The sequence below is a fragment of the Haliotis rubra genome, unplaced genomic scaffold (genome assembly GCF_003918875.1).
Source record: "Haliotis rubra isolate DU_JTF1 unplaced genomic scaffold, ASM391887v1 Scf616, whole genome shotgun sequence".
Classification (NCBI taxonomy): Eukaryota; Metazoa; Mollusca; class Gastropoda; order Lepetellida; family Haliotidae; genus Haliotis; species Haliotis rubra.
The window spans coordinates 194,327-216,881 of record NW_025767320.1 but is presented as its reverse complement, the minus strand read 5'-3'; the positions used below and the strand labels follow the sequence as shown (position 1 = coordinate 216,881).

At 41.7% G+C, this 22,555-nt stretch overlaps 1 protein-coding gene across 1 annotated transcript; it reads left to right on the top strand.

Moving 5' to 3' along the window:
* LOC124256058 (surfeit locus protein 1-like) lies at nt 1-22,387 on the top strand. The gene is made up of 9 exons (XM_046689985.1): nt 1-133; nt 2,435-2,545; nt 3,272-3,393; nt 5,363-5,548; nt 6,337-6,409; nt 7,218-7,265; nt 14,760-14,877; nt 20,942-21,023; nt 22,121-22,387. The coding sequence occupies exons 1-9, from the start codon at nt 92-94 to the stop codon at nt 22,218-22,220; spliced, it is 882 nt and encodes a 293-aa protein (XP_046545941.1). The 5' UTR covers nt 1-91; the 3' UTR covers nt 22,221-22,387.
* Nucleotides 22,388-22,555: the final 168 nt, after the last annotated feature.

Below are 22,555 nucleotides of genomic sequence, written 5' to 3'. Positions count from 1 at the left end.
GATAACTCCAACGAGCACTCGACATGGTTGTACAACATGCTTACGGTGTATGACATGTTTTATGTTTAGATAATTATTTACACATCCAGTTATGACATTATTTTCGCGATCCTCAAGTTTCCTGTGGAATTTGGTAAGTCCATATGCAATGAACACATGCAAACTTGTTTTGACAAGAGAATTGCTGGACCCAAGGTGCCATGTTTGATCATGTTCCTGCCATATGCCTGGCAGGAACACGACGTTTAGCTTGCTGAACTATGTATGATCATGTACAATTTTTGAGAATGAAGGGCAGTAATTGGTAAATACATTCGACCGAGGTAAATACAATTGCTCAAGTCAAGACAACGTTTTACTGGGCTTGTAAAGCGCTAACTGGCTCCTGCCCGAGCTCAGCCCTCGGATTTCCATCAAGCATCCGTTATTATGATCTTTATGATAGGTACACCTTTCCAATGAAACACCCCGTTAGGTATTTATTGTTAGGCACCGTTTATGATACTAAGTGTGAACGATCGGGCGTAAGATAAACGAGCACAGTGTCATTATGACAACACCCATGGTCACAGTTTTGATTAACACATTAGTGTCATTAGCCAAATGAGCTTCATGTACCAATGAAACCCATGAAGATCCGGGGGAGCACCTTTAGAATACAGCACCACAACTTCTCTGCCGTAGGTCACGTGTCATTAAGACAAGCAACCAGTTTATGAGAACCCGTCGGACGCGAACCCGCGACCTTCGGTGATTTTGTGACAGAAAAAAGATGTAGGGAACACTGTAAGGATAATGTGGATCGCACTAAAGAACGAGGGAGACATGAGCATGTGTAGTGACGGCACTCGGGTGAGTTAGCCTTCGAATCAGTACTTTACAAAATTTATGTTGCCTGTGAAAGAGGCTTGAGTTCAAATTCCAGACCAATTTCCATTAGCCCAAAATTTCTACATTAAACCATTTTATAATGTACTTTCGACGTTTTTGGTTTCCCGTTTTTGTGTGAATAAAAAGGTTTCAAATGTAAAAAGGAAAAACAACAAATGGTACTCACGTATTACACCGGACATGTACCTGCTATATTGGATTAGGTCCCACTCCCTAACCCTAAACCCTCAGCCCTAACCCTAACCCCTAGAAATAATCCTAATAAATAGAATGCATTGACCGAACCACCGGACATGTACCTACTGTATTGCATTAGGTCCCCAACCCTAACCCTAAACCCTAGTCCTAGTGCTAGTCCTATCCCTAGCCCTAACCCCAATCCCTTGTATTAATCCTAATAAATAGAATGCATTGACCGAACCGGCACAAACACGACTGACGTGTCTAGTTCAATGCATTATTACCGCTTCGAAAAATAAAATACTACTAAAACACTTTTCTATGTAATGGTGCAAATTACTGAATGACAAAAATATATATGTAAATTAAAATAATTACAAAATACAAAATACACAAAACATAACACCTCAGCAGCACGTAGTACAAATAAATATGAGCGTATTAGTGAAAAAAGAAAATTATTTCAAACTGGTGCTTGCAAAATATTGCATTGTATTGTATACAACTACTGGAAACTCTCAACATCGCTGGGCTTATGCAATGACATAGCTTGTAGAGATGAAACACCAGTGAGCGGAGCTGATACGCACTCGCTGAGCCAGACAACCATGTTGCCATGCAGGCGTCATAGGGCATTGTTTCGAGAACGTGCTTTCGAACAAAATCACATAACATTACGTAAAAGGGTATTATGACGTATTTTTAAATTTTGTGGTGCTGTATTCTAAAGGTAGGCCGATCCGTCAGAATGGGTCCTCATCTGCCCATGCTTGTCGTAAAAAAAACAACTAACGGGATCGGATGGTCAGATTCGCTGACTTTGTTGACAGATGTATCCCAATTGCGTAGATCGGTGCTCATGCTGTTGATTACTGGATTGTCTGGTCCAGACATCATTATCTATTGTAAAACTTGACTGGCTGCTGCAACACCTGTCATTATTTTTATGTAAACCACTATTTCATAGTCCATGGGTATTTTTTCTGAGTCAGTCATTCAACCACACTTAATTTTGAGCCAGTAATATATTGTGTCCGAGTGAAGCATCTAATATCTATGTTGAAACTGTTGGGCTGTAATATGGCAGTAGTCAAGTAAATTCACTTAACCACACTCCCCACCCAACATGCAATCGTAATTAAGGCAGTAATAACAACATTCAGGTAATATGTTTTGCTCATTTGATGTTATGCTTTGCCAGTTGTTGCATTGTTCCAGCAGCAACAGTCTCTGTGTGACTCGTTGTTGAGGATGTTGATGTAACATCTAATGCTGTGTTATTATCATTATGATATATACTCCACAGCTGAAATATCCTAATTATTATTACGAAGTAGTTTCAGTTTTTAAGTTATGTTTTCAGAGACGAGGACACATTTTGATCTTCCGCTGTCAGTCCACTCAACAGACCCCAAGGCAAACCAGGGCATACAAGAAGAAGAAGACTTTTGGTGAAGGAGGCTATGCCCTGCTGGTAGTTACCATGGTTACTGTACATCCCAGACATGCTTTCCAGCATCCTACCCATGAAGATCCGGGTTAGAATTGGTCTTCAGTTGCCCATGCTTGTCATAAGAAGCGACTAACGGGATCAGGTGGTCAGGCTCGTTGGCTTCGTTGACACATGTAATTGGTTACCAGTTGCACAGATCAATGCTTATGCTGTTGATCACTGGATTGTCTGGTCTAGACTCGATTATTTAGCTGCAATATTGCTGAGTGCTGCGTAATACTAAACTCACTCACTATCAAGCATCCTCGATTATCTGGGATTACTTGGTGTGATAAAATATCCGCTCCACATAGCTTTGTTTTAAAAATAACTCAGTGCAAACCTGAGCTGTGGCCTTGACTGGTTAAAAAAGTGGTATTATCACTAGTACGTGACTTATATTGCTGTGTGCCATGAAATGAAGCTGGTAATATTTTTTATGTATTGGGACATTCCTCCGTTTGTCTTAGGACGCTAGAGCATTTGTGGGGTAGCCTTGTGGTTAAAGGGTTCACTCATAATGCTGATGGCCCGGGTTCAATTCCCCATATGGGTACAATGTGTGAAGCCCATTTCAAGTGTCCACCTGCTGTGATATTGCTGGAATTTTGCTAAACTTAAACTTGTGAAAACTTAACTCCCACATTACTACACGTACCTGTTGTCAGTGAGAGGCTTTCTACTAACAGCTGTGTTCCATGGTTCTAGGTGATTCCAGCAGCAGCCTTTTGTCTGGGGACATGGCAGATCCAAAGACGTAAATGGAAGCTTGGTCTCATCTCCGACCTTGAAAAGAAGACGACGCAGCCACCTGTTCCTCTTCCACTTGAGTCAGTATCTCCTGTCCCTTCTTGCTGCTTCAAATTTTTCAGAAAGTATAGTCTTCAATGTTGTAATAAGGAGAGGTTTGATAAGAGAACTAGAAGCGTGTTTGTAAAATATTTTAGTTTATAGAAGGCCTCCAAATGTGTGAGTCGCTATTCACAATTTTATAGTGAGTCAGTGAGTCTAATTTTACACTGCATTCAGCAATATTCCAGCTATATGGCGGCGGTCTGTAAATAATCGACTCTGGAACAGACAATCCAGTGATCAACATCATGAGCATTGATCTACGTCAAATTTGGGAATCGATGACGTGTCAACCAAGTCAGCGGGCCTGACCACCCGATCCCGTTAGTCGCCTCTTACAACAAGCATCGGTTACTAAAGATCAATTCTAACCCGGATCTTCATGGGTGGCATCCAAATGAACCACTGGCTGCATTTTCATGATGTTGTTACTCAGTAGAGTGATAATGGCCATGACTAAGGCGACATAGTATTTAATATACTATATACTATACTAATATACTATATACTATATACTATATACTATATACTATATACTATATACTATATACTATATACTATATCCTACTTATGTGTAACAATGTGATGTCATCTGAGTTTCCAGAAATGGCAACCTTTTGTAACACGTTACAATTTACATGGCATATATACTATTCAGTGAATAATTTCATTCATTTATTTTTTCCCCGGAATGTAATACGGGAAGGATATAGTTGACTCGCCTGTCTGTTCAATATTTTTCATCAAGAATTGTTAGATATATGAAACAGAACCCAAGGTGGTGCCTTTTGCTATATTGTCATTTCATTTTATCCGGTTTCCATGGAAACGATTCAGATTTAGTTTCAGAAGGGAGGGGTGGGATTTGTTTCCAGAGCACAACTCGAAAACCATTCAATATCTTTCTACAAGACTTGGTAGATATATCAAACAGATCTGGAAGTGATGCCTTTTGCTATTTACAGCTTTTTGACATTTGTATTTTTCATGATTTCCATGGAAACGATTTGGACTTAGTCCCCCCAAAATTAAGTTGGACTTTAAGTAACTGTCAGATGATTTGTTTCTTTCAAATAATTGGGGGCCGGGGGGATATGTCATCTTCTGATGACTTGTTTAGGTTTGCTCACACAACTGAAAGTCAAGTAATTTTTAGATGACCTGTATGTCTGTTACGTGTAATGCATGATCCTTCAAGCATCTCATCTGAAACCACAGGTCCAATGAAGTTGAAACTTCACATAATTGTTCCCACAAATGATGTAACATATGTTATATTTGGGATTACTCTTAAATTTCTAAGTAAAGTACAGATTCTAGTAGTTTTGTTGGGTTTTTGTCCCATCCAGGATTCGAACCCACACCCTCAGAGTCAGGCATCTAATCACCAGCACACAAGTGATGATCTCTAAATTTGTTCCAGAGGTTTAAGCAGTGTATGAAATAAGTCAAAACCCAGCCCGACATCTGGGCTGGTAACTTCAAAAACTTACCAGCCCAGAAGAGATTTAACCATTCCTTCTTAAATACTAAATAGACAGTGCCAGTGGACATGTTATCCTAATATTTTTTCCACCCGTCCATCGGGATGGCTAGCTGTAAAATTAGACCGTCCGGCAGAAATCTAGCCTGTCTCGGACGGTCGGACAGGCCTTATTTCATACACTGGTTTAAGTCATATCAATCTCACTGAAATCTCTGTCACTCTTTTGCCAATGTTGGTTGAAGCTGTAATGAAATTTGAATTTGTTTAGTTTGTTGTGCGATTCAACAACCATTTTGAGATTTTGCAACAAAATTATTTTGACACCATTCTCTCAAAATGGCTTGTATTTTGTTCAATCAATAAATTTTCTCGTGAAGTGTTCTCAGATCTGCTCATTTTATTTAATCAGTTTACTGGTATGATCAACTCATGCATGTTTGGTGTTTTGTTTGTGTTTTCAGCTTTGAGGAGTTGAAGGATCTTGAGTACCGCAGTGTGACGGTCCGTGGCCGGTTTGATCACAGTCGAGAGATGTACATCGCTCCGCGGAGTAACGTGATGACAGCGAGTCAGGGCGGACTTATCAATACAAACACACCTAGCCCTGGATCCAACGTCGTCACACCGTTCATACTCTCTGATAGGGAGTACGTCATCTGTGTTGTTTATTTGTAAAATGAATGGGTGTGTGTGCTGCAGTGTTGCGTTTGATCATTATGTATCAGAAGAACTTTGATTTCTATGCCTTCATCTCAATTCTTATAAACAGACTTATTCCTGGCAATGAATCGGTTTGTCTAGATAACTTTACTTTCCAGGGAATGAGTGAGTGTAAGTTTACACCACTTTCAGCAACCCTCCAGCAGTATTATGGTGGGGAACACCAGAAATGGGCTTCCCATTGTACCCATGTTGGGAATTGAACTTGGGTCTTTCGCACAACAGGCAAACACTTTAACCACTAGGCTACCCTACTACCCTTCACTATCCAGGCCAGAAAATCTGAGTGGAAACACTGATGCCTGATTCAAACCCCAATCTCCCACTGCCCCTCCCCACTGAGTCCCGCACACCCTCCCTCCCCCTTTCCCATACACGTAGCATATCGGGGTGGTGGGGTAGCCTTGTGGTTAAAGTGTCTGTTTGTCACCAGTGGTCCCCAGCTGTGATGTTGCTGGAATATTGCTAAAAGTGGCGTAAAACTAAACTCACTCACTCACATAGCTTGTCATGCTGCAGTTGGGTTTTCATAGCAGAAACTTATGTAAAATTTAACCATAAATTACCTCTATTTGTGCCTGGAATTATATTGTTCTGAGGTTTTAGTGTTTCCATTTTGATCAAAGGCCTTCATTCACAATGTTTGTTCTAGTGTTGAGTGAATCCATTGACACATTGTTTCCAGACATTTCATCTGCACTGTCTGTGTTTGCAGCTTGACCATCCTGGTAAATCGAGGGTGGGTTCCTGCCAAGAACCAGAATCCTGCAACACGACCAGAAGGTCAGGTGAGGAAAACAGCGCCATCTAGCAGGATATCGGGAACTAAAGATATTGATGAGTATTTGTGATGTGCTAGACACCACACATGGTGCTCATGAAAGTGCTACACAAATAATACAACTTTCCACAGATCAGTATACTATCATGTATCATTCTCAACTCCCTGGGGAGTACACAATGAGACTTGCCTTTTGACAGATTCATCTGATGAAAGTTTGACTGATGAAATCCTACATAATTCACGAAGATTATCCTGCTTCAAGTCATAATTCTCAGAACAATTATGTGCAGATGTAGACTATATTTCTAAGAAAAAGCTGAGACTGGTTGGTTTGATGTCCTCATGTTTGATACCACTGTTTGATGGTGACACTATGATTCTCGGACATGTTTTTGTATAAGGGAGATAATTCAGGGAACATTTATACACTTGCATTGTGTTATCTCCCTTTTCCTTGAACACATTCATATGTCGATCCTTTTGTGCCTTGTCGACATAATGCTAGTTTTCTACTGAATTGGTTTTGAATAGGTCACTGGATTATTCACGAAGCGCCATAATGCCAGAATATTGCTCAGTGTGAGGTTAAGCAAAAGACAAACAGATGGCAGGTTAAATGTTAGACTGAAATTGTCACCCCACACATTGAATGTTGTATTTGTTTATAACAGACATGTTATACTTATAGCATTTAAGAAAGATGTTCATGGAAAATAGATTCAAACAGCCATAATTTTGACTCACACTGTCCAGGCTCAGTTAATATATCGGATGCCATCTTTTGTGTCCACTTAAAAATATTTCTATTGCAGATTTCGGATGAGGTAGAGATAGTCGGAGTTGTGCGTCATGACGACCAGGTAAGACTCCAGCTGATGATTGTGTATGTCCTGTTTGAAGTCGGGATCAGAACTTCATGTAACACAGATCTGATTTGGGAATTCTCTAGTCAGGTTGGATCCGAGTATGTCATGGTCGTCATAGGAGACACCTAATATGAGGAATTGTAGGGTGGGCATCGTGGCGTGGTTGTTTGAGTTGGTCCCTTAAAGTACTGTCGGAAATGCTAGAAAAATGCTTTTTGACTTATATTTACAATTCAGAGGTATTACAGTTACTTAAATAACAAATATCACTTTAAGAAACATCTACCTAATGTAGACCGAGGGAATAAATTTTTAGACATGCCCTAAAATGCGTTTTTACTGATGAAAATACCAAAAACCTAGAAAAATAAGGGGTAGTGGGACGTTATTTGATACAAACATTAACTGCCTGTGTTACGTCATCAGCATGCACGGTATCGACAGGTGAAATTGACACCTGAGCACACGCAGGGGTCATCTCAATAGATGTTTTCTTCAAAATGTTGAATATGTGTACATATAGTATAATGTTATTGGTTATGTAAGGATCATTTGTGTATGTGTGTTTGTTGTGAAATAAACATACTGAATTACTGTAAATTTGAAAGAATCCTATCACTTTTGTTATCTTATCGATTGATTGTAGAAATGTGCAACGTTTTAATAAATGTTTTGCATGTCAACAGTATATTTCATTGCAAAAATATGGATGTAATTCGGTCAGTTTAATCTAATTGTGAACATTGGCCATAGATTTAACGAAGTCACTAGTGTAGCTTCATTAGAATATATATATCATTCTTCTCCTAAAGTTTGTAGACCGCCCGTCTAAGTACTCCCTTGTCAAACTTGTCAGGGATGGTTTTACGTCCGGTTTTGCTTTTGAGTCGGTCCCTGTCTTGTCTGATTTGTTTACAATATTGTAAACTTGTTGGTAAGACATACCAACAGCTCTACAAGTTCTGTAATAAACCATTTCTATACTAATGAAAGGTTTACCTCTGTCTTTTTCAAGCACAAAAAACTTATAAACCTTTGCAACAATCGTCTGCAAATAGTTGGCCATAGTGGACGCTGTGATAAAGATGTGCATGCATGACGGGAAACTTATTTATCAAGACTTAACATTTATATTAATATTTCCTCAATAAAGAAACGATAATTAAGTAAAGTAACACAAACATTCAACATTTATTTGTTTAAGAAAAACGTTAATTTATATTTTTACACCACCTGTATTATTAACATAAATGTAAAGACTATTTCAGATTTCTGTTGTTGACTATTTCAAATTCTCTCCTGTAAACTGCCCTTTAAATGCATGGGAATGTTAAATCAATTGAAATAAAAATTAGGTACACTATAGGTGAGTTGATATATTGACAACATAATACATTTATCACCTTTCTAAAGATATTAAGGCTAAAAAGCATTTTTCTAGCATTTCCGACAGTACTTTAGTACCTGATACTTGTCATAGGAGACACCTAACGAAGTGATTTTACTTAATATGGAGATTTGGAGGTCAGGTGCCTTGACATGGACGATTGCTTTGGCCCCCAGTACCTGATTCTTGTCATAAAAGATGCCTAATATGGTCAGTGGTCAGGTACCTTGACCTTGGTGATTTACTTGGTGTGGTGGTGGTGGGGTAGCCTTGTCGTTGGAGTGTTCGCTCGTCACACATAGGTACAAGGTGTGAAGCCCATTTCTGATGTTCACTGCGTTGATATTGCTGGAGAGTCTTCGTACCCCAATGGAGAGTCTTCGTACCCGAATGGAGAGTCTTTGTACCCCGATGGAGAGTCTTTGTACCCAGATGGAGAGTCTTTGTACCCCAATGGAAAGTCTTCGTACCCGAATGGAGAGTCTTTGTTCCCCAATGGAAAGTCTTCGTACCCCAGTGGAGAGTCTTCATACCCCAATGGAGAGTCATCGTACCCGAATGGAGAGTCTTTGTACCCCAATGGAAAGTCTTCGTATCCCAGTGGAGAGTCTTCGTACCCCAATGGAGAGTCTTCGTACCCCAATGGAGAGTCTTCGTATCCCAATGGAAAGTCTTCATATCCCAGTGGAGAGTCTTCATACCCCGATGGAGAGTCTTCGTACCCCAGTGGAGAGTAATTGTACCCCAATTGAAAGAGTCTTCGTATCCCAGTGGAGAGTCTTCGTACCCCAGTGGAGAGTCTTCATACCCCGATGGAGAGTCTTCGTACCCCAATGGAGAGTCTTCGTACCCCAATGGAGAGTCTTTGCACCCCAATGGAAAGTCTTCGTATCCCAGTGGAGAGTCTTCGTATCCCAGTGGAGAGTCTTCATACCACAGTGGAGAGTCTTCATACCCCGATGGAGAGTCATCGTACCCCAATGGAGAGTCTTTGTACCCCAATGGAGAGTCTTCATATCCCAGTGGAGAGTCTTCGTACCCCAATGGAGAGTCTTACCCAAATACCCCAATGGAGAGAGTCTTCGTATCCCAGTGGAGAGTCTTCGTACCCAATGGAGAGTCTTCGTGACCCCAATGGAGAGTCTTCATATCCCAATGGAGAGTCTTCAGTACTCCCAATGGAGAGTCTTTGTACCCCAATGGAGAGTCTTCATACCCCAGTGGAGAGTCTTCATATCCCAGTGGAAAGTCTTCATACCCCAATGGAAAGTCTTCGTATCCCAGTGGAGAGTCTTCATATCCCAGTGGAGAGTCTTCGTACCCCAATGGAGAGTCTTCGTACCCCAATGGAGAGTCTTCGTACCCCAATGGAGAGTCTTCATACCCCAATAGAGAGTCTTTGTACCCCAATGGAAAGTCTTCATTTCCCAATGGAGAGTCTTCATATCCCAATGGAGAGTCATCGTACCCCAATGGAGAGTCTTCGTACCCGAATGGAGAGTCTTTGCACCCCAATGGAAAGTCTTCGTATCCCAGTGGAGAGTCTTCGTATCCCAGTGGAGAGTCTTCATACCACAGTGGAGAGTCTTCATACCCCGATGGAGAGTCATCGTACCCCAATGGAGAGTCTTTGTACCCCAATGGAGAGTCTTCATATCCCAGTGGAGAGTCTTCGTGTACCCCAATGGAGAGTCTTCAGTACCCCAATGGAGAGTCTTCTTATCCCAGTGGAGAGTCTTCGTACCCCAATGGAGAGTCTTCGTACCCCAATGGAGAGTCTTCATATCCCAATGGAGAGTCTTCGTACCCCAATGGAGAGTCTTTGTACCCCAATGGAGAGTCTTCATACCCCAGTGGAGAGTCTTCATATCCCAGTGGAAAGTCTTCATACCCCAATGGAAAGTCTTCGTATCCCAGTGGAGAGTCTTCATATCCCAGTGGAGAGTCTTCGTACCCCAATGGAGAGTCTTCGTACCCCAATGGAGAGTCTTCGTACCCCAATGGAGAGTCTTCATACCCCAATAGAGAGTCTTTGTACCCCAATGGAAAGTCTTCGTACCCCAATGGAGAGTCTTCATATCCCAATGGAGAGTCATCGTACCCCAATGGAGAGTCTTCGTACCCGAATGGAGAGTCTTTGCACCCCAATGGAAAGTCTTCGTATCCCAGTGGAGAGTCTTCGTATCCCAGTGGAGAGTCTTCATACCACAGTGGAGAGTCTTCATACCCCGATGGAGAGTCATCGTACCCCAATGGAGAGTCTTTGTACCCCAATGGAGAGTCTTCATATCCCAGTGGAGAGTCTTCGTACCCCAATGGAGAGTCTTCGTACCCCAATGGAGAGTCTTCGTTATCCCAGTGGAGAGTCTTACGTGACTACCCCAATGGAGAGTCTTAAGTACCCCAATGGAGAGTCTTCATATCCCAATGGAGAGTCTTCGTACCCCAATGGAGAGTCTTTGTACCCCAATGGAGAGTCTTCATACCCCAGTGGAGAGTCTTCATATCCCAGTGGAAAGTCTTCATACCCCAATGGAAAGTCTTCGTATCCCAGTGGAGAGTCTTCATATCCCAGTGGAGAGTCTTCGTACCCCAATGGAGAGTCTTCGTACCCCAATGGAGAGTCTTCGTACCCCAATGGAGAGTCTTCATACCCCAATAGAGAGTCTTTGTACCCCAATGGAAAGTCTTCGTACCCCAATGGAGAGTCTTCATATCCCAATGGAAAGTCTTCGTACCCCAATGGAAAGTCTTCGTACCCCAATGGAAAGTCTTCGTATCCCAGTGGAGAGTCTTCGTACCCCAATGGAGAGTCTTTGTACCCCGATGGAGAGTCTTTGTACCCCAATGGAGAGTCTTTGTACCCCAATGGAAAGTCTTCATACCCGAATGGAGAGTCTTTGTACCCCAATGGAAAGTCTTCGTACCCCAGTGGAGAGTCTTCATACCCCAATGGAGGGTCATCGTACCCGAATGAGGAGTCTTTGTACCCCAATGGAAAGTCTTCGTATCCCAGTGGAGAGTCTTCGTACCCCAATGGAGAGTCTTCGTACCCCAATGGAGAGTCTTCATATCCCAATGGAAAGTCTTTGTACCCCAATGGAAAGTCTTCGTATCCCAGTGGAGAGTCTTCGTATCCCAGTGGAGAGTCTTCGTATCCCAGTGGAGAGTCTTTGTACCCCAATGGAAAGTCTTTGTATCCCAGTGGAGAGTCTTCGTACCCCAGTGGAGAGTAATTGTACCCCAATGGAAAGTCTTCGTATACCAGTGGAGAGTCTTCGTACCCCAGTGGAGAGTCTTCATACCCCGATGGAGAGTCATCGTACCCCAATGGAGAGTCTTCGTACCTGAATGGAGAGTCTTTGCACCCCAGTGGAAAGTCTTCGTATCCCAGTGGAGAGTCTTCATATCCCAGTGGAGAGTCTTCATACCCCAGTGGAGAGTCTTCATACCCCAATGGAGAGTCATCGTACCCCAATGGAGAGTCTTTGTACCCCAATGGAGAGTCTTCATATCCCAATGGAAAGTCTTCGTATCCCAATGGAAAGTCTTCGTATCCCAGTGGAGAGTCTTCGTACCCCAATGGAGAGTCTTCGTACCCCAATGGAGAGTCTTCATATCCCAATGGAGAGTCTTCGTACCCCAATGGAGAGTCTTCGTACCCCAATGGAGAGTCTTCATACCCCAGTGGAGAGTCTTCATATCCCAGTGGAAAGTCTTCATACCCCAATGGAGAGTCTTCGTATCCCAGTGGAGAGTCTTCATATCCCAGTGGAGAGTCTTCATGCCCCCAATGGAGAGTCTTCATTACCCCAATGGAGAGTCTTCAGTCCCCAATGGAGAGTCTTCATACCCCAATGGAGAGTCTTTGTACCCCAATGGAAAGTCTTCGTACCCCAATGGAGAGTCTTCATATCCCAATGGAAAGTCTTCGTACCCCAATGGAAAGTCTTCGTACCCCAATGGAAAGTCTTCGTATCCCAGTGGAGAGTCTTCATATCCCAGTGGAGAGTCTTCGTACCCCAATGGAGAGTCTTCGTACCCCAATGGAGAGTCTTCGTACCCCAATGGAGAGTCTTCATACCCCAATGGAGAGTCTTTGTACCCCAATGGAAAGTCTTCGTACCCCAATGGAGAGTCTTCATATCCCAATGGAAAGTCTTCGTACCCCAATGGAAAGTCTTCGTGCCCCAATGGAAAGTCTTCATACCCCAATGGAAAGTCTTCGTATCCCAGTGGAGAGTCTTCATACCCCAATGGAGAGTCATCGTACCCCAATGGAGAGTCTTTGTACCCCAATGGAGAGTCTTCATATCCCAATGGAAAGTCTTCGTATCCCAATGGAAAGTCTTCGTATCCCAGTGGAGAGTCTTCGTACCCCAATGGAGAGTCTTCGTACCCCAATGGAGAGTCTTCATATCCCAATGGAGAGTCTTCGTACCCCAATGGAGAGTCTTTGTACCCCAATGGAGAGTCTTCATACCCCAGTGGAGAGTCTTCATATCCCAGTGGAAAGTCTTCATACCCCAATGGAAAGTCTTCGTATCCCAGTGGAGAGTCTTCATATCCCAGTGGAGAGTCTTCGTACCCCAATGGAGAGTCTTCGTACCCCAATGGAGAGTCTTCATACCCCAATGGAGAGTCTTCATACCCCAATGGAGAGTCTTCGTACCCCAATGGAGAGTGTTTGTACCCGAATGGAGAGTCTTCATGCCCCAACAGCAGGGAATGTCTCGTATGTTATCAACCACTGTTTTTATCAGGACCAGCGTGATTCAGATAATCCCTCCAATGATGACTTTTGAAATGTCCCCTGCCAAACAATAGCAATCTCCATCCTTTCTAACACACCTGGCTGTTCCTCTCTTTGCTCTCCAACCTCGTAACAAATAGTGAACTATGTCAATATTTTAATGATAGTTTGTTAAACAACTTTTTTATTCTAAGGAAATAAATTATGCAAAAACTCTCAGAGTTGGTCTGATGTTTTGCTTATGATCAGCCTTTCATTGAGTATTATATGTTTATTAGTTTTCGAGTAGTCCCCATTTGAGCCAAACAGACTGAACGTTTGTCAGCATCAATGCAGTATGGGTTTCACCAAAGCTGTTACAGCAGAGTCTTGCATCACTTAGGGATTTCCTTCCACATTGAGCTGACAAGTCCTGATAAAACTGGAATACTGGTAAAAGCAGGGTTACACCTGACAGAGAGATGAACAGATGGACAAACTCACTCACTCACTAAATATCATTGTTTATTACCTTCGAAGGGCGAACATATCGGGGTATATATATTTCATACGATGCTCTAGGGCAAAATATCACTTTGTCATGAACAATGCCATGACGTCACGTTTCTTTTGTGACGTATATGCGGCGACGGCGGGTAGACAGCCTATGTTTGAAAGTAGATTTGGGTTATTTTCCTCAATTTCACGACTTCGGTAATAAACAGAATATTATTTTTGTGCCCATATCATACTATGTTTACGACACTCGTGCCTAAATATTGGTATATCCCTCGCTCTCGCTCTGGAAATACAAACATTTAGGCACTTGTGTCATAAACATAGTATGACATGGGCACTCATATAATATCCTCTACTGATGTTGTGATGCTGATATAATTGTTCAGTTTGTTTATGAGGTTGTTGATGCTTATAATGATAATGTTGTCAATGCTCATGATGATGTTATAGACTTTTTAATTGTCTTGACACATCATCACGTCCAAATTGTGTAGGTCGATGCTCATGATGTATTGTCACTGTATTGTCTGGTCCAGACTCAATTATTTACAGACCACCACCATATGGCTGGAGTATTGCTGAAGGCGGCATTAAACAGCAAACAAACAAACAAAAAACAAACATTGTTTATGTTGATTATGATATGTTTGTCGTAACAGGCGACTAACGGGATCGGGTGGTCAGGCCCGCTGACTTGGTTGACACATGTCATCGTATCCCAATTGCGTAGAACGATGTTCATGCTGTTGATCACTGGATTGACAATCAGTCAATCAATGTTCATGATATTGACATTTACAATGATCTCATAGATGTTGTAGTCACGTTGTTTATGACGTTGATGTTGTAGCGCAACCCATTTATGCCAAAGGGGAACCACAAAACGTCGGGGTTCTGGTTGTACCGGAGTGTCACCGAGATGTCACAGGCAGCTGGAACAGCACCGGTCTTCATTGATGCAGATAGATGTGAGTAGTTACCTTGGTTGGGGGCGGTGGGGTAGCCTAGTGGTTAAAGCGTTGGCTCGTCACGCCATAGACCCGGGTTTGAATCCCCACATGGGTACAATGTGTGAAGCCCATTTCTGGTGTCCCCGCCATGATGTTGCTGGAATATTGCTAAAAGCGGCGTAAAACCAAACTCATTCAGTCAGTCAGTTACCTTGGTTACAGTCTATTCACCTTGGTTACAGTCTAGTTACCTTGGTTACAGTCTAGTCACCTTGGATAGTTACCTTGGTTACAGTCTAGTCACCTTGGATAGTTACCTTGGTTACAGTCTAGTCACCTTGGATACAGTTACCTTGGAAACAGTTACCTTGGTTGCAATCTAGTTACCTTGGATACACTCTATATTCGAAAGAGTTTCAGGGTTTAGTTCAACACTGATTTGTGCAGTTAGTCATACTTGAAGAATATACAATATTTGACCATGTTCACCTTTGTCAGTTGACAGACATATATGTATTTCTGTTCAAACATAAAGCCCTCAATGCTTTTAGTCAGTGAGGAGTACCGTCATTGGATTTTCACTTGTCTGAAACGCAATTTAGTAGTCTTGAGTAGCGGTCTTCCGATGATCGAAAGTAATCGAAAATCGATTGAAAGAAGGATTAAAAATATTTATCGATTGTAAAAAACATATTTTCGTTTGATCACTTTTGTTGGTTTAGTATAACACACTTGAATGAAGTAAACTAACCATTAAATTTGACGAATATTCACGAACAAACATGCGCTCCACAGGGTAAAGCTATATACATTGTATTCATCACTACGGTAAATATTACTGTAACCTGTCTATGAATAAGTTTACATCTATCGTGAACGTAATGAGATATGCTGATAAATATGTGTTCATTGCATGACAGTATTAGTTATGGAAAACATTAATCAGAAAAACCTGGGAAAAACCCTAAAAATTGGTGTTTACATTAAAAATGTGTATATTTTGATTATAATCGCTAGTTGTCCTCCGATAATTGATAGTGGATTTAGTTACCGATTCCCAACACTAGTCCTGAGCTCCATAAGAGTGAATTATCAGAATTTGAATGTAGGCAAGGTTAAGGGTGACTCAGGTCCTGAGCTAGATGGGTTACACAATTATGGAAGCCATCATGCAGTGATGTTGGTCACAGACTAACAATACTGTCAGGTGGAAATGTTCTCAGCCTCATTGTATCCTTTTACAGAAAGTGTTGAAGTTCATAATTCCCATGTTAGATGACTTGCTACGTTGTACAGAGTTACTTCCCTTTATTTCACAATCTGTTACTGGTCAAATAACATTATCATGGACTTTTCAATTATTTCACACCCAGTGCCCTCGTCTGGCAAATTGTGGAAAATATTTGAACATTGTCCAAATTTTAACATTTTATAATTTGCGAATTTAGTAAATTTGGATAAGTATAGGATAAAGCATGACCCTCAGGCATTATGAAGAAGTAAGGATGTTTTCCTTGAGGGAAAACATCCTTACTTTCTTTGTAATGCCCCAGGGTCCTCGAGGGAAAACATCCTTACTTTCTTCGTAATGCCCGAGGGTCCTCAAGGGAAAACATCCTTACTTCTTCGTAATGCCCGAGGGTCCTCGAGGGAAAACATCCTTACTTCTTCGTAATGCCCGAGGGTCCTCAAGGGAAAACATCCTTACTTCTTTAAGTAATGCCCGAGGGTCCTCGAGGGAAAACATCCTTACTTCTTCGTAATGCCCGAGGGTCCTCGAGGGAAAACATCCTTACTTCTTCGTAATGCCCGAGGGTCCTCGAGGGAAAACATCCTTACTTCTTCGTAATGCCCGAGGGTCCTTGAGGGAAAACATCCTTACTTCTTCTTCTTCATATGCCCGAGGGTCCTCGAGGGAAAACATCCTTACTTCTTCGTAATGCCCGAGGGTCCTCGAGGGAAAACATCCTTACTTCTTCTTAAATGCCCGAGGGTCCCTCGAGGGAAAACATCCTTACTTCTTCGTAATGCCCGAGGGTCCTCGAGGGAAAACATCCTTACTTCTTCATAATGCCCGAGGGTCCTCGAGGGAAAACATCCTTACTTCTCTTCAGAATGCCGAGGGTCCTCGAGGGAAAACATCCTTACTTCTTCTGTAATGCCCGAGGGTCCTCGAGGGAAAACATCCTTACTTCTTCGTAATGCCCGAGGGTCCTCGAGGGAAAACATCCTTACTTCTTCATAATGCCCGAGGGTCCTCGAGGGAAAACATCCTTACTTCTTCATAATGCCCGAGGGTCCTCGAGGGAAAACATCCTTACTTCTTCGTAATGCCCGAGGGTCCTCGAGGGAAAACATCCTTACTTTCTTCGTAATGCCCGAGGGTCCTCGAGGGAAAACATCCTTACTTCTTCGTAATGCCCGAGGGTCCTCGAGGGAAAACATCCTTACTTCTTCGTAATGCCCGAGGGTCCTCGAGGGAAAACATCCTTTACTTCTTCAGAATGCCCGAGGGTCCTCGAGGGAAAACATCCTTACTTCTTGTAATGCCCGAGGGTCCTCGAGGGAAAACATCCTTACTTCTTCTCGAATGCCCGAGGGTCCTCGAGGGAAAACATCCTTACTTCTTCAGAATGCCCGAGGGTCCTCGAGGGAAAACATCCTTACTTCTTCGTAATGCCCGAGGGTCCTCGAGGGAAAACATCCTTACTTCTTCGTAATGCCCGAGGGTCCTCGAGGGAAAACATCCTTACTTCTTCGTAATGCCCGAGGGTCCTCGAGGGAAAACATCCTTACTTCTTCATAATGCCCGAGGGTCCTCGAGGGAAAACATCCTTACTTCTTCGTAATGCCCGAGGGTCCTCGAGGGAAAACATCCTTACTTCTTTGTAATGCCCGAGGGTCATGCTTTATCCAACTTATAAACTGGCCGAAGATATACTTTAGATATAATTTCAATATTTGGTATTTACTGTTGAAAGCAACTTGGATAAGACATGCAGCCGGCGCCGCGTGTATGCTGCATACCTGTGCCCTGCACCGCTGCTCTGCCCACACTACCTGTCTTGGGCGGAACACGGTTATTTTCACAGCGATCCTTCGAGCCTCAGTGGATAAAACCGCCAAGCTTTTAAGTGAAGGGTTGCAGGTTCAAAACCGGGTGTCGGCACTACATGTTTGAAGTTTTCAATAATGTCATATTTTACGATTGCATTCAGTGATGGCAAGACAAAGTCGTATCAATTTTAAAAACAAGTAATAATTCAAAGTCAAGGGCTTTTCCTCAGAAAATCCACGGGCAGAGGGACGATATTGAAGTAATGCCCTCTAATCGACTGGGCATTGGGATATGACAAGAAATACTGCCTCGCTAGAACAATAGAGGTTTATAATTTAGGATACTCTGAATTCCAATTGGGATTTAAACTGTTATTTACTGCAGACTTGCAGCTTAATATCAGCCTGGTGTAAGTAATAGCTAGACTGTTGGTTGTTATCCTGTATGATACACCTGTATCTAACTGTACTGTCACACTTGTTTGTTACAGTGTACTGACTTGGGTTATGAATCATCAGAATGGCACTGCTTGTATTTAAGTATGGATGGCGCTTGCTGTCTGTCTGTATCTTATGTAGTGAGATAAATGCTGAACTGAATAAGTGTCATTCTGGCATCTTTTGGATGAAGTCCAAATCAGCATTTTTCAAGATGATAAAGTTTTCAGGAATAATGTAGCATTTGGGATTCCTGGTTATAATAGTTCCCCAGTTACCCATGATGGCTATATATGGGGACTGGGTGATTTAGTCGATGCATGTCATCGTATCCCAGCTGAATAGATGGATACTGATGATGTATCCTTTCTTAGTGGCGGTGGCTGAGTGGGTTAGATTGCTGACCTTGTGTGCTGGCGATTAGGTGCCTGAATCTGAGGGTGTGGGTTTGAATCCCAGATGGGGCTCAACCTAGCAAAAGTATTTGAATCTGTACTTTACTGAGAAAGTGTAATGCCAAATATAACCTATGTTACATTTAACCACTTTTTAATTGGTATTGCGTATTCACAACTGTAGGGGAATGTCCTTCTTGGGAAGATTTTGACCTCAGTACTTTATTCCTGGATTATAAATTGGGCTAATATGATAATATTCCTGAAACTCAAGCTGGTTTCAGAAAAAATATCGGATCATATGTATTCACATCATATGTAATAATATAAAATGTGCATGTTCCCAATGTAGTAGAAATTATTTTGTTTCTTTTTGCCAGTGATGTGATCATAGTATCCGATTCTGTAGTTGGACTACAAAACAATTTAACATTTTAGAAATTTACTCATTCAGCTACAGAAAATGATATTCATTTTACATTTGTCGGTCAATAGTATTGTGATCTAAGAAACAAGTTTATACCAGAACGTTATCTGTCAAATTATACAGCCTCTGCTTATGCTTCTCTTCTCTCTTCAAAAGATGAGTGTGAGGGAGTGAGTGATGTGTGGCTTTACATCTCTTTAGCAAAGGAGTGAGTGAGTGGGTGAGTTTAGTTTTATGCCGCTTTTAGCAATATTAGAGCAATATCACATGGGGAACACCAGAAATAGGCTTCACACATTGTACCCATGTGGGGAATTGAACCTGGATGTTCGGCATGATGAGCAACCACTTTATCCACTGGGCTACCCTACCACTCCTCAAAAGATGAAGCTGTTATATGGCTAGATGTGTTAAAACTGGCTATAAATGTTTAAAATGCCATTTTTCTAAGAAACAAACTGTTCAACATTATTATGTATCCAAACATGTAAAACTACTTACATGTAACTCCTTTGTATATGGGGGCGATGGGGTAGCCTAGTGGTTAAAACGTTCGCTCGTCATTACGAAGACCTGGGTTCGATTCCCCACATCGGTACAATGCGTGAAGCACATTTCTAGTGTCCCCCGCCATGATATTGCTGGAATATTGATAAAAGCAGCGTAAAACTAAACTCACTCACTCACTCCTTTGTATGTGGTTCTGGGGACTTACATGCAGTAAATATCTTTCACTTTGACTGACGATGTCAATCATTGGATTGTCTGGTCCAGTAACTTACACACTGCCATCACTTTGCTGGAATAATGCTGAAGGTGAAACAGGAAACAACAACAAACAAAACACGATGCTCGCTTTTAGTTCTATTTATAAGAAACAGCTTGTCGATCGCGGAACACGACAGCATGTATCGAAGTGCATGACACACACCCATGATTTGCTTGACGGGCCATTCCAGTCACTATCCTTCTTTTTACACAACTTCATCCATTCTTGTCTTCTCTGTTGGTGGGGTAGCCTAGTGGTTCAAGCTTGGGCTCGTCACGCTAAAGACCCGGGTTCGTTTCCCCACATTGGTACAATATGTGAAACCCATTCCTGGTGTTCCCCGCCGTGATATTGCTGGAATATTGCTAAAAGCGGCGTAAAACCATACTCACTCACTCACTCTGTCGTGATTTGGGAAAATGGAAATACCTTAATTTGGTTTCATGTTTGTTTGCATTGTTGTTCCCGCAGCGAGGAACCATACAGCACCATGTTCAATTCAATAGGATGCGCGTCTGAGACACTGAAATCAAACACTTGAACTTACACTATGTGAAGCGGTCCCAATACAACTGATGATGGCATTTGTATATCAATATTTCCAAGGGACATAACCCATGGTGTTTTTCTTTTAGAGTGAGAGTGAGTTTAGTTTCACGCTGCACTCAGCAGTATTCCAGCTATATGGTGGCGGTCTGTAAATAATCAAGTCTGGACAAGACAATCCAGTGATCAACAGCATGAGATTTTTTTAAAGAAATAGAACACTTGGTAAATGTGTAAAACATAAATCGTTCTACTACAAAAAATATATAGTTATTTTTCATAATTTTATTGTGTTTGTCTTTGAAAGTACAAAGTAAACAATTTTCATGATAAAAAAGAACAAGAAAATAGGTTCTTTTTCCTGTAAACTTTCCCTTTGAATGCCAGCTTACATGAAAGCATGTATTTGAGCACCTTCCATGCACTCACTCTTTTGTGTTGTATTAACAGACAGCACTGTGAATGGAGGACCTATCGGTGGACAGACCAGAGTCACCCTCAGGAACGAACACATGTCATACATCATCACATGGTAAGTAGAAACAGGAGAGACCTCATCTCACTTCTGTCATTGAGATGACAGATCAGAACTGTCTTGCATGTAATGTGATGTGTTTGATATAACTGGATTGTTAAATATCTATTAAATATCAGCACATTACTTGCCCAATGTATGTGTGTAATCTTGTATATTCCTGGCTTTATGTGTATGTGTGTAATCTTGTATATACCTTGCCCTGTGTATGTGTGTAATATTGTATATATCTTTCCCTGTGTATGTGTGTAACCTTGTATACACCTTGGCCTGTGCATGTGTGTAATCTTGAATATACCTTACCTTATGTATGTTTGTAATTTTGCACAGACCTTACCTTATGTATGTTTGTAATTTTGCATATACCTTGGCCTGTGAATGTGTGCAATCTTGAATATACCTTGTGAATGTGAATATACCTTGCCCTGTGTGTGTGTAATCTTGAATATACCTTGGCCTGTGAATGTGTGTAATCTTGAATATACCTTGGCCTGTGAATGTGTGTAATCTTGAATATACCTTGCCCTGTGAATGTGTGTAATCTTGAATATACCTTGCCCTGTGAATGTGTGTAATCTTGAATATACCTTGCCCTGTGAATGTGTGTAATCTTGAATATACCTTGCCCTGTGAATGTGTGTAATCTTGAATATACCTTGCCCTGTGAATGTGTGTAATCTTGAATATACCTTGCCCTGTGAATGTGTGCAATCTTGAATATACCTTGCCCTGTGAATGTGTGTAATCTTGAATATACCTTGCCCTGTGAATGTGTGTAATCTTGAATATACCTTGCCCTGTGAATGTGTGTAATCTTGAATATACCTTGCCCTGTGAATGTGTGTAATCTTGAATATACCTTGCCCTGTGAATGTGTGTAATATTGAATATACCTTGCCCTGTGAATGCATGCAATCTTGAATATACCTTGCCCTGTGAATGTGCGTAATCTTGAATATACCTTGCCCTGTGTATGTGTGCAATTTTGCACATTCCTTGGCCTGTGTATGTGTGTGATCTTGCACAAACCTTCCCTATTCTTGTGTGTAAACTTGCATATTCTTTGCTCTATTCATGTGTGAATCCTCCTGCAGGTTTTCCTTGGGTCTTATCACCTCGTTGATGTGGTACCGGCGCTACTACAGACCACCCCCTCCAGACAGTGCCTTCACCTATATCAAGAAGCAGCGATAAACCAATGCTCCCTAGAATATCCCATTATACATACATAACAGTAAACCGATGTTCCCTAGGATACGCCACGATACATACATAACAGTAAACCGATGTTCCCTAGGATACGCCACGATACATACATAACAGTAAACTGATGTTCCCTAGGATACGCCACGATACATACATAACAGTAAACCGATGTTCCCTAGGATACTTTAATTTCATAATAGTAAATACAAACCAGTAAACCGATGTTCCCTAGGATACATACAATACATTCATAACAGTAAACCGATGTTCCCTAGGATACTTGCACGATACATACATAACAGTAAACCGATGTTCCTAGGATG